General features: G+C 39.1%; 1 protein-coding gene across 5 annotated transcripts in view; it reads right to left on the bottom strand.

Annotated features, from left to right (window-relative positions):
* Positions 1-2594: 2594 nt before the first annotated feature.
* POU2F1 (POU class 2 homeobox 1) overlaps positions 2595-13498 on the bottom strand; it is a 188625-nt gene continuing 177721 nt past the window's right edge. For 4 of the 5 annotated variants that reach the window (XM_024116677.1, XM_028488674.2, XM_028488673.1 and 1 more), the window contains 3 exons: positions 11501-11846; positions 10643-10731; positions 7858-8412 (listed from right to left, as the gene is read on the bottom strand). In XM_024116677.1, the coding sequence (XP_023972445.1) occupies positions 8105-8412; positions 10643-10731; positions 11501-11846 (743 nt within the window). In that variant the 3' untranslated portion in view covers positions 7858-8104. Of the gene's footprint in view, positions 8413-10642; positions 10732-11500; positions 11847-13498 lie in introns of all 5 variants that reach the window. The other variant, XM_028488675.2, reaches the window with a different exon arrangement.

The following is a 13498-nucleotide window of genomic DNA, read 5'->3' as shown; positions in this document are numbered from 1 at the left end:
GGAAGAAGTCTGCGTCTCCACTTTGCCCACGCTCAGGGGAGACACACCATTTACTCTGTCAAAAGCCAATGTTATAATACAGTTGCAACGTCTTTGGTTCTCTCCTTTCCCGCCTCCCGACTGTTTGCAGTTTTACACACAACCAGGCTAGTCCACTCTACTCTCATACAGTACGTGCCTTCCGCAGACCCACGCAGGATCAGAACCCAAGACGTGGCACCCCACCGGCCTACAACTACAGCCCTTCCTAACAGGACTGCCTTTCCAGCTTCTGAGAGTGCTTTCCCTTTCCTGCTCTATTGTTCAGACTTAGAGACGCTGCGGGACTAGGTAGGAGTACAGAGTCTTCTCTCTCCTTGGCTCTGTCCTTTTTCATTCGAAGGAGATCCCAATTTTAAAGAAGTGTTTGGATGTCTCATTTTGGAAACAGCACTGTACCCAACTGTCTGCCTGCAGACTTTGGGATATCATGTGAGAGAGCTCAATGCCACTGCCAAGTTACGAAAGAAGCCTTAAGCTGCTTTTGTGAGGTTGTGGCTGACTCCATGAAAACAATGATGAACAAGTAAACAAAGAAAATTCGGGGGAACTTTGCAGCAGACCTCAATAATTTTTTTTTTTTTTTTTTTTACAGTAAATTAGTTTTGGGGTCTGAACTTTCTGACAGTGTCCTGGGTTTGAACCAGACGGTGGCACTGGGTGGTGCGGCCCTGTGAGGAGTGGGTTGATTCAGGGATGCAGAAAGAATCATAAAGGGCACCGGCCCTGCCCTGCCCACCCTGGGAGCTTCACTTCCGGGTGCAGTGGCGGTCCATCATGTATGCCTTGTCTTCCCTCAACTGTTGTTTCAAGTGCTCTTATCTTCAATAGCCTTGATACCTGCTTCCTGACCTATCTAGCGCTTTGAAAAGTCACACAATATTAATACCACTTTTATGTAACGTCAGAACAATAAGATTATTAGTAAAGCTGTCATGATGTTCTGCAACCTGATCATTTTCTGTCGAGAGCAATAAATTTCTTATCCCTCCCCTCTTTTCCGTGTCTCGTCAATAGTACACCAAAACAGTGAACTACTCAATTCCCCAGAGCCCGTATGTAAAAACATTCTGGAACAATACAGCCCTATGGAAGAATAAAGGAAGGCCTTTTGGATTTCCATGTAATCCTGCTCTTGAAAATGCTTATCCTTCACAAGTGACAGAACAACTAAATATCATCTGAACTCAAACAGGCTGTACTGGTTCTCTTTATAAGTGTTAGATAAAGGGAAATAAGAAAAGAATTCTACCCCCATCTTTTGCCACCCCCCCTAAATTTCCCAGCAGTTCCAAGAATATCACTGCCACACTTAGCAACTCTATCCATCTTTACAGAGCCAGCAGAGTGAAACTAAATAAATCTCTTTTCCAAAGCCAGGATGACCAATAAGACTTCCTTCAAAAAGTGGGGATGGGGAGGGGAGAGGAAAAGGAAAGAGACAAAGGTAAAGCTTTTCCAAATTTCAGCTTTTTGTTCCTATTCCCTCTGCCTGTGTTGAAAACGTAAGGATAAACAATGCAGTGTCTTTGGTATCCAAACCGAACCCCACTTAGGTTCTGTGAGATGGATCACTTATTAAAAAATAGCCTTTCTGGACATACAGTCTATATCTGAACTCAGGGAGCCAAGAAAGTTTGTCCCAGAGTATGGCCAGAAAGGACTCTTAACTGTTCCTAAACCAGCATCATTTCTCATTCACATCCCCACTAAGAACAATACTCTTCTCAATCTCACTAACTAACCCATCCCTAAAGGTCACACCGTATCACAGGTAAGAGGCGAGCAGGTTGGCTTTCAACTTCTTGATCTGGTTTTCTTCTGTTCGCATTTTTGGTCGAGACAAAATTAGCCTTGGTATGAGAAAAGGAAGTGAGGTTTTAAACTGTTGTGCTACTAGCACAACATTCAGTAACATGACAGAGGATGACAAAAAAAAACAAAAAACCTGCTTAATTTTCTTAGATTAAAATGCATCAATCATTCATTTCTCCTTTCCTCTCCAAATTAAATGGTGCTTCTCTACTTCTGCCTCTATTTCTCAACCACACACCCCGACATTCACGCATTCCTCCTTCTCCTAAGCTCTTGCTACATACAGAGGTAATGAATCATCAGGAGAGGCTGGCGGGGTATGGGGGGCCTGGGCAGCCACAGGAAGGGATGTAAATGCCTTCGAAGACCTGAACTGGACAATCCACGTGTAACCTGCATGCCACCACACACTGCACTGCAGGCCAGACCGCAGAGAGGCTAACGAATCCCAAACCCAAACACAGGGATGATCAAGTTTCCTTTGGCAAGACAGAGATAAGGAAAAGCGAACACACACACACACACACACACACACACACACACACACACACACACACACACACGAGCAACGCAACATTTTCCTTCTAACATAATCACCTTCTTCTCTCCCCACCCACCCTCCCTAACCCTATAAACTGTAACCTATAAACAGGATCCCAAGTACATACAGCATCAATCATGTTTATCAATCATAATAAACATCAGTTCAACTAAATGCTACAGCTAGAATTATTTCCACTATTTATAAAGTTTTTTCTTTTTACTTATTTATTTGGTTTTTAGTTTAAAACCAGTTCTGTAACAATGCTAAACTATGCTGAGGTATTTTATGAAGGGGCCAGAAGCTAGCTGTTACCCACGAGCATCACCCTCCCAGATTAAGGTATCACCATTCAAAGAGAAAAGGAAGAGAAGGAAGAGAGGAAAGGAGATCCAGATTACAGAATCAACATAAGATCTGCTAAGGTTTACTGCTTTGAGCAAAGGCTGAGAGTAGAAAAGCCCACACATGGAACTGCTTCATGAATAAGGATGGTCAGAAGAAAGCAACTTCACAAATCGTATGGAAATCTGGGTGTAAACCTGACAACTCTGAGAAAAGACATATTCCCTGCCCTTTGGATGGAATCCTTTCAAATATCTTACTGAAAATTTCAGGCGTGTCCCATTGGATCTCTTTACATTAAGAAAAGAATGAGGCAGAACAGGATTAGTATCAGCCTTTAATGATGAAAGCAGTTTACTTATCCTATTTCTGTCCAAGTTCACATTTGTACTGTGTGCACCATCTATGCAAATAGATGGCCAGGGCTGTGATTCAACTAAATGCTTTTCACTAAATGCTTTTCACACACACATACAAAAATGAACTCATAATGGTTATGATCAAATGAATCCATCAATTCTTGCCCATTTGAGTAATTTTAAATTTCAAGTTTTTAGTCTTTTTCTCCATTAGTATTGATGGTCTTTTTAACATTTTTCAGCTCCAATAAACACGGTCTGAATGAATAAACTTTAAATTCATCAATTTTAGATGCCGATTAAGGAGAAAGTATTTGACCAACTCTCATAATTAATTGTTGAGGCTCTTTAACGGAGGGTTCTCAGATCGCAGAATGATTTCTGGGGGGCCCCTGAGGGGGTCCAAGGCCACAGCAGACTGCCAGCAGGAAGTCGGAGCCAGGTGCTGCCCACCCCTGCCTACTCACGGCCAGCCCTGGCGCTCAGGTCTTGCTGACTGCTCCCTGTCCGCTTTCTCTTTTCTTCCTATTGTAACGATTTTACTTTTTTCTTGGTAAAGAAAGTTTTGTGAGGATGACATGGTTTGGGAACAACTTTAGACTAGGAACAACAAAGAGTTTCTTTTGTAAGCCAAGTGTTTATTATACACTAACTGCAATGTTTACTATCAGGATTTACAACTTTAAAAATCTACATTAATTTCCTACATTTTCAAATGTATCCAGCTTTCCCAGCAATTTAAATAGAAAATTTAATGATAAAGATTGGGCTGAATTTAAATATTGTGTCAAGCAAGTATCTGTGCTTCTGAATATAGACAAGGTTTTCTCCCACCTTCCCAAATAAATGAGGGCTAATAGAACAAAATAATGTAAAAAAGAGGTACAATTGTGCTTTTCTCCCCAACAATGAATGAACTGTGTAGAACAAATTGGCAAGATAAATAATCTTACTAAAAATCTTTTAATTAATATTATTTTCCCTTTTAAAAAAACGTTAATTTCTAATAATGCTACCATGAAGTACAAATCAGCATGGTCCTACACAAAACGAAAGTTGGATTCCTTTGGTTCCATTCCTCAATAATAAGTTGAGTAAATTAGGATGGTATTGATCTTTCTTACCAAATAAATAAAAGCAAGTGTGTTTTATATCAGGTAATGAATGGATAGGAACAATTTTTTTAATTCTAAAAAGCTGCCTATGTAACTTCAGAAACATTTAAACTAACATAGCACTCAACATATTTCTTAAATCAGGAACAATAATATTGTTCCGCTGAGAAGCCCTTTTCCAGGTCTTTCTGCTGTCCTTTAGATTTATACAGGGTACAAATAAAGTTCACAACCAAATTGCCCTGCTTGTGATAAGCAGGATTCAAACAATTACATTCACCACTCCCTAGGGAGGGCCCACTACCATGGGCAAATATAGTATCGCTATAAATGCATTTAGAATTAGTCTTTGGCTTAATATGTGTTAACCAAATTCAGGGATAAAATAAAACTTGCATAAACATTAAGGGGAAAAAAAGAAGAATGACACAGTGAACTGTGATGACCTATCTGGTCCTTCCTCTTAGAAATGCAGAAACGCTACCAAACATCTCTAACATCTCTTTTTGGTCAAATGGTCCCTCTTAATTTCCAGACTCTCCCATATAAGGTGGCTAAAAGTTAAGTCTGAGTACCTTAGCTTAGGAGACTCATTCAATTCAAAAAGCATTTCTTGAGATGATAAAAAAGATGATATAAAGTAAAAAAGGACTAAAGGTTGAGTCATGACACAATATGATCAGTAGACTATCTAGGGATGATGATGATGGGGAGTCAATTTTAAGTTAAACACCCATCAACAAGCTGTTTTAGTGTTTCATGTGTACATGTGTAAATGTACCTTTCATTTCACAACTTGTTTTTAAATAAGAGAAAAAAAGAGAAAAATTCTAAAAGTTACCTTTGTCTAAGGATTTATTTCTTCTTTTAAACACAGGCTTTTATGCTGGTTTAAATTTTATCTTCATAAAGTGATCCACAACCCCACATACACAAAGGCAGAATCCCCCTATCCCGAATTAACTAGAGAATATAGACAGGGCAGGGAAGAGAAGACCATTGTACTGATATTTAAAGCTTAGTATCTTTTTTTCAATATTGAAGTCTGTTGGTGAATCTTATTTGGGAGAGGGAGCATTTCTGAACCACATAGGAAAACAAACAAACACAGCCTTTCCTTGCTTTTCCTCTTAATCCACTGGGCTTGAGTCCCTTGGGATTCAACACTTCCTTTGGTAGCAATTTTGGGAAATTAATGCTACAACCTCTAATCCAGTATGGTGGGTATCAGCACTTCCCTCCCTGAATCCTTCCCTCCTAACTTACCACTCCCAAGGGAGGGACTCATCATTACGGGCAGCTACAGTATTACTGACAGCCCTAAAATCATTTGCACAGACTAAAATTAGAGATGTCAAATCAGGATAAAAGATTAAATTCAACTACATCAGAGAAATAGTAGGATGAAGAGGAGAAAAATTAGTAACTGACACTGCCATTCTATTTACACACCAAACTAAATAAACTACTTAAAAAATCAAGTTAATGTCTGCCCAGAGGATATTACAACTTACCAACATAAAAGGTTAAAACAAGCAGCAACTTTTATATAAAATTAATAAAGACAAATGAAAAAAGAAATTGTCAGTAGCATCTATCTCCTCAATGTGTCTGAACTGCACGATATAAACTAGTCCATTAGTACAGCAGCTTGCTAAAAATTGACTTTGGTTCAAGCTTAGTCAAAAAAACAACATAAAAAATACATACCACACACAAAAACGGTGGATGGACATTTGTTAGTTTCCCTGCTTGCAGTTCATTGATTTTGGAGGGATTTTAGGAAGGTGAAGGGTAGTTAATTAAATACTTTGTGAAATAAAATGGGAAGACAGAAGGAATAGAAGAAAAATTAACAAGGGAACTAAGACATTTCTGGTCTTTTAATATTAATATGCCTGTCTCCCACTTGGATGATCACAAACAAAAATGCACATTGTGTCTGTATCACTGCCTTTCCCAACATTGTGAAGAGACAAATATACAGAATCCAAGCTCCCTTGTAGATTTAAGCAGAGCATGCAGAAGAAAAATTACCTGTAAGCTCTCTCTCAGCCCCCAGCTCGAAACGGGGAAAAAGTGCAGTCATAGGACCACCGGAGATGTAAGCAAGCACCCACAAACACCAGATGGGAACCTTTCACTCCAATAAGAAGGGAGCTCAGATGAGCTGCACTGCAGTGATCCAGTCTTTTGGGAACTTTTTGGATACAGATACTATAATAATAGAACACTGACAAAAAGGGGAATCTAATTTCCAAGTTACCCTCATTCCTCTTCATCTACTTCCATAAACACTTCCTTTTCATGGGCTCATTTACATCATCTAGAAATACCCTGAAAACAATTACGGAAGCTAATCGCCTTCTACAATGAACAGAGAGATGTGTATTGCCATTTAGACCTACCTAGCAGGAGCATCACTAACAAACCAAGGAGACACTTGAGGTGTGTGCAAAGTTCCTGCTCAAAGTCTTTCAAAGGTTCTACAGATCCCATGCCCGGCTAATGAGTGCCTTCTCTAGTCAGAGAACCAAGGAGAGCATCAGGGTTAGAGGAATTGATAAGCCATCTCGTGAAAGTCTGTAGCTAACCTCAGACTCTTCTCATCACACCTCTTTTGGTGATCTATAACCAATGGAAAACAGTATAGTAGAGTTCCTTCAGAAAACAAAAGAAGGGAAAAGTTTCCCAATTTCAGTAAGTTATTTTGTTCTTTGCCAAGTAAGTTAAAGGAAGTTTGGATGAAAAACTTCCACAAAATGGAAAAAACAAACAAACACACCAACAGTAGAGCATTTCAGGAGATAAGAAATCAGGAGAACCACCAAGTTAGGTGTCTGCAGTAGTCTTTGCTCTTCGGAACCAAATCCTGCCCTGCAACATGTACAGCCATTCCTGTTGAAAGTAGCAGAGAGCAGCACTGTTGCACCACAGGATCTGGGCCTCAGGTCATTCAATGATTTGGGGTGAGTGAGAGCTACAGTTCAGCAGGAATTCCTTCCTACGCAAAAGTGCTCCAAAGGCACCACCTGATGGGGGGGGGGGCGTGTGTGGAGTGGGAGTGTTTGCACACACTGCCTTCAGCTTCTGCACCAAGCCTCTTGCATAAGTGGCAAAAGAAAATAATTTTCTAGCACCTCTGTAAGAGTCATCAAGGATAAGGAAACCAGCAAGAACATTCCCCGCAATTAAGAACGTTAAGTCCCCCTTACCCTAAAACCCTCCCGCCCCACAGTGTGGAAGCTCACTGAAATAGGATCCAGGAGCAAGAGATAAACATGTCCAAACTATATATATATATAAAAAACAATAACAACAACAACAATAACAATAGAGATACAGTAATACAGGCCTGCCTAAATTGTACCAGTTAAGAAAGGAACCCCCAACACAATTGATACGATTATAAACACCTTGTTATGACTTAATGGCCTGTACAACAGACCCATAAAAATGATTTTTTTTTTAAGAAAAAAAGAAATTTAGACAAACAAGAAATCCCCTTCCTATATTGGAATTGGTAACCCACCTTAACTCGTCATCATGACTGCTGGAAATGATAAGTAGTCCTTTCACTTATTTTTTTGTTTGTGTTTTTGATTTTTTGTTTCTGCCTTTTTTTTTTTGTTTTTTTTTTTAGATTTTTGGTTAGAAAGTTCTCCAATCCATGAAGCAATCCTGAAAAGACAGTGTTTTATTACAAAATTAGGCAAATGTTGTCCCGTTTCCATCTTTTTTTTCGGCATGTGTTTTTTCTTCTCTCCCTCCTCTCCCTTGCCCTTGCAACACGGCAAGAGGAAGCCCATCACGTGTTTCAGTCTCAGCCAGGCTGGCAGCCAGTTGCACTCGGAGTGAAGAAGAGGGCTGGCAGCGTCGCTCAGCCCAGCTCACTGTGCCTTGGAGGCGGTGGTGGTGGAGGCAGCCCCACTGGCAGAGGCCGCTGTGAAGAGAGAGGTCTGGAGGGGCTCAGCTGAGGTGGAGGTGGCATGGAGGCTGGCTACAGGTCCAGGATTCCCTGCAGAGGCTGCAGCGGCAGAGACCAAGCTAACTGGGTTGCTGGTGAGCAGAGAGAGGTTCTGAGGGTTCAGGAACAGAGGGGCAGTCACGATGTTGGGGGCTCCTCCCGCATTGGCAAATACCAGGTTCCCAGTTGCATCCAGTGACGTTATTGGAAGAGAGCCACCAGAAGCAAGAGCTACAGACAAACCCCCCGCAAAACAGGCGGGAAGGAGAATGTTAGCATCATCCCGGAGAAGCCAAACAACACATCAAATGTACTGAGTTTTCCTACAACACAGATGGAAAAAGCGTATCCCTTAACTGAATTTTTTACCCTTAATTACAGCACTATATTGTCACCAACTGAAGTTTATTTATAATTTTGAAAGAGCCTAAAGGGCTGAAAACTAATTTAATAAGCATGATCAGGATAGGTGAGAGGAGAATCAGAGTCATGTTTCTATCTTGAAATCTCAACTTTATTCCATCTACCTAGAAATATTTGTTAAATCCAATAATTTTGTTTTTAATGAAGATTACTACTGCCTTTAGATTACCTCCATTCAAAAAACAAACTAGCTACAGTGATTAAGGCATTAAAATATAGTTAGCTTTTATTAAACCAACTGGCATTACTGATAAATTTGAGCACTTTATAGTGTGATATATAAGATAAAAACTGTCTTTCAAAAAGACTTTAGTTCTAAAATAAGTTATATATTAACAAATAAAGTATAAAGTGTGATTCATTTCTCACTTCAAAACATTTAATTTCTATGACCTGTACAAAGGAGAATGATGAGTCTCTGTAGGAGGAAAGCAGAGCTATACTGATGTAGGTGGGTTCTAAGGTTAGGACTTGCTTTAATACATAAGAATTTTTCTGTGATGCTGTTGCTTCTCCTTCATCATCAAAATTTTCATTAAAATAATTGGGCACTCTAATATCTTTTCCTGTATCTGACAACCCCCCACAATCCCCTCACCCATATAACCACATCCTCACATGTATATTTGAGGCACATGCATTTCCTAGTGGCAATAAAAATTTGATTGATTTCTTACATAATATATAAAGAAAGAGAGAGGAACTGAGGGAATATCCTTGACTTTGGACATGATCACACAAAGAGTACAGAACAGTGAGTCTTGGTACAGCTTGACGTTTTCTGAGATTCCAGGCTTAGGGTCATAGTCCAGTTCTAGATCTTCCCAGAGAGTACCTGTTCTGTACTCAGTTATGCCCTATGGAAGGCATCTTGCCTTTTTAGTATCACTACAGCCCAGAGGTACACCGAAATGCAAGAGAAAAAGTGATTTATCACAAATCTTACTCCAAAAAGAAATCCTTTTATAATAAAAGCTTTACAGATCTAACCATCAATTTCACATATGATTTAGTCAATGAGAAAGTCAACATAATGTAAGGTAATCTAGGTCATGTTTTAGATTTGTCTGGAACTAATATTGTCTACAGTATACTGTAGAGATATCATCCATGAAACACTAATCTTAATTGAAGTTCGCTAACAGCTTATTTTTTGGCCCCAAGAACTCATTTAAGCCCAAATTATTTTAAGAAAAATTTCTCAGATTAATATAGTGATATCTCAAAGTGTTTCCTTGAATCACTTAACAGCAAGCATCTTCAAACACAAAGCTCAGACGTTAAACAAATCAAACCCTTCAATACATAGAATGAGTGGATTTACACTCATTTTAGACTGGAGAGCATGCTAAGGCCAAAAGGGACCCATCTGGGCTTGGAAAAGAGACATTAAAATCTAAGAGAATATATGCTCTATAATGATGGGGATATACAAAGGGCAGAACCTAACAAGAATTAAAAGTACTCTTGAAGTCTGCATGATGTGCTCCAATGTTAATTCGTTATAGGGCCTTCTTGTATACGGCTCTCTTAGGGGCGGGGGTGGGGAATGGAGAATTTTTCTTGGTCAAGTTTGCCTGGGGATGGGTCTTGGATGACTATTTAGATAAATGTAGGAGGAAATTCTGCCTCCAACTCTATTTACATAAGAAGATAAATATCAGCATTAAAGGCCTGGTTTCTTTCTTTCTTATTTTTGGCCACACCATGCGGCATGTGGGATCTTAGTTCCCCGACCAGGGATAGGACCCCCGCGCCCCCTATAGTGGAAGCTCGGAGTCTTAACCGCTGGCCTGCCAGGGAAGTCCCAGTCCTGGTTTCTTAATACACCAAACTAAGTATATTTCCTGTTCTTACAGACCGACACCTATATTTCTCTTACAAAGCTGTTTACAAGGACACATTCTTGGTCCTCAGGTTAGTCAGCATTATCAATTCAACTATCTCTTCCCATCACTTTCACCTCTAGCAAAGCAAACTTCCTCCATTAAAAAAAAAAAAAAAAAAAAGGCTAAGTAAGGAAAAAAATTCTACTGACCTTGAATAGTTGCCAGTGTACTGTTGCTCATCAGAGCTGGGCTGAGAGCACCACCCAGGGTCCCTGGATTGAGACTGAGTAAGGCACCTCTGAAAGTCCAAAAGAGCAGTCACTTTATTACAATGTAGATGCCTGTGTCAGTTTGACAACATACCCAAATGGATAAGAAAAAGGAAAATACAACTGGGGAAGTATATGGAAATATGTTATTCTCTTTACACTCTTACATGGTTTGGTTAGTACTTCCAAGTTACTGCTTTCCTTGATGCTCACTTGTACAAAGCAAAACAAGGTTACGGTCCACACAAAATGTAAAACTTGCAGTCATTTTGACTCTTTGAATTACTTCATTCTCCCTTCTTCCAAAACAAAAGGAAAAAAATGCCAGAGAAAGGAATATATTTCCAAAGTAATTCTTATTTGTTTGATGATAATATAAAATTGGGAATCCTATTACTGTATCTCTTATTTATGTTTGAGAATTAGAAAGCAGACAGTTCAGAGCTTAATGGAGAAAGCAGAAGAATAAGAGTCAGGAATCCTGGGCTTTCTTCCTGGTCCCATCACTCATATATAATCAGTGGCCTGGTGTTCTGTTATCTTCATCTAGAAATAAAGGTATGACTACTGTCCTTCCAGAGTGTTAAGAAACTTAATTCCAACCATAATCAAAATCCTTGTGCTACTACTATAGAGCAACCCACTTCAAAGAGATTATGGCTTTAAAGGAGTTTTTGTTTTTGTTTTTTGTCTTTTTTTGTATTTAAGATAGTGATGAAAATGTATTCCCTATAAGTAACTCCAGGGATGACCTCCTAGCTGTTTCTCAGCTGTAAACAAGATGAGAAAGCACCTTACCCAGCTGCAAACTGTGAGGGTGCCATCAGGCCTGGGTTTAGTCCTGCAGCCGCAGCCATGGCAGCAAGACTGGCATTTGCTGGCAACTGTGCAGCTCCTTGGAGGGCAGCAGCTGCTGCTGTCTGCAACCCTGATGCTGTCACCATCACCTGGCTGGTCCCAAGAGGAGAGGACAAAGGAGTGGAGGTGGTGTGTGTTGTGCTGGTCTCACTGGCACTGGATGCCTCGGAGGTGGAGGCTGAGGCAGAGGGGGAGGGACTCAGAGAAGGGGAAGTGACTGTTGAGGAAGCCGGAGGTGCTGTGGAAATCACGGCTGCAGTGTTGTTGGAGGTGGTGTCTGTAGTGCCTGAAAAGGGAATCATATTAGAAAGTGACCTTCTGTAAATGTTTTTGGGAGAATGGCTGCTTTATTCAACCATACTCTAGAATCAACTGAATAATTAATTTACCATCCAGTAACCTCTAAACATGTCCTTTTTTATGAACCGAGTTTAGTGTTTCTAGGGAAATTAACCACAAAACCAAACATTTTAAGAACCAAAGCCATGAACCCTACTTTAAGAGGCAAGAGCAATAAAGTAACCATAAAACAAACAGGGAACACAGCTCTCCATTTCCAATTTCCTATTAAAAATTAAAAAAACAAAAAATCACAGAAGCTCTAACTACAGAACACAACTGCTCTGGGGAAGAAATGTACAAGCAAAAAAATCCAAGCTTCTGAAAAGCATTTTCATTCAGAAATCTCCTTAGTAGTCTCTATAGAAAAATCAAAACAAAGCAATGAAATCAAGAAAAACTAAAAGTTACACATTTTTCTCAAATAAGTATCAATAACATGCACAGAAACAGTACAAAAATAACTAAAGGCATATGTCCAGATGCCTTTTTTTTTTAATTTTAAAAAATTTATTAAAAAAACAAAACATAATGGTACAAAAAGGTTGAAAGTAAAAGAACTGGAAAAGATATACTGTGCAAATATAAACCAAAAGGAAATTATATAATAACAGATACAGTAGACTTGAAAGCAAAAGCATTACTAGAAATAAACAAGCGCACTTCATATCAACAAGACCAATTTACCAGGAAGTTTTAAATTTGTATGCACTTAACTTCAAATTATATAGAGCAACAGAGCTACAAGGAAAAAATAGACAAATTCACTATCATGATAGGAGATTTAACATACTGCTGTCATTCACTGATAGAGGATACCTCTTTCAGAACCAGTAGACCCCCCCCAAAAAAATTAGTAAGGATATAAAAAATTAAATAACATGAGCAGCAAATTTGATCCAACACGCAGATATATAGTCACTGTACTCCAAAACTTTAAATTACAAATTATTTTCAAGCACACTTGGAACATTTTTAAAACTGACCATATTGTGCTATAAGGCAAATTTTAACAAATTTCAAAGTATTAAAATTATACAAAGTGTGTTTATTGACTTGTAGTTAAGCTACAAATCAGTAACAAAAAAGTAACTAGAAGTTATGAAATACACTACTTCTAAGTAACCCCCCCCCAAAACAAATCACAATTGGAGTCAGAAAATAATTTGAACTGAATGATAATAGAAATATTACATACCAAAACTTGGATGTGACTAAACCTGTGCTTACAGGAAAATGTATAGTCTTTTTTCTCCCCCGCAAGGTAACAGTAGTGTTGTTTTTTTTTTAAATTGCACACATCTATAAACCTAATAAACAGGTTTCCTCTATGTTTTTTTTTATACAGCAGGTTCTTATTAGTCATCAATTTTATACACATCAGTGTGTACATGTCAATCCCAATTGCCCAATTCATCACACCACCACCCCCACGCCCCTGCCGCTTTCCCCCCTTGGTGTCCGTATGTTTGTTCTCTACATCTGTGTCTCAATTTCTGCCCTGCAAACCGGTTCATCTGTACCATTTTTCTAGGTTCCACATATATGCGTTAATATACGATATTTGCTTTTCTCTTTCTGACTTACTTCACTCTGTAT

This window comes from Physeter macrocephalus, chromosome 4 (genome assembly GCF_002837175.3).
Source record: "Physeter macrocephalus isolate SW-GA chromosome 4, ASM283717v5, whole genome shotgun sequence".
Classification (NCBI taxonomy): Eukaryota; Metazoa; Chordata; class Mammalia; order Artiodactyla; family Physeteridae; genus Physeter; species Physeter macrocephalus.
Note: the sequence above shows the minus strand (reverse complement) of the source record. Positions and strands in the feature narration are given on the sequence as shown.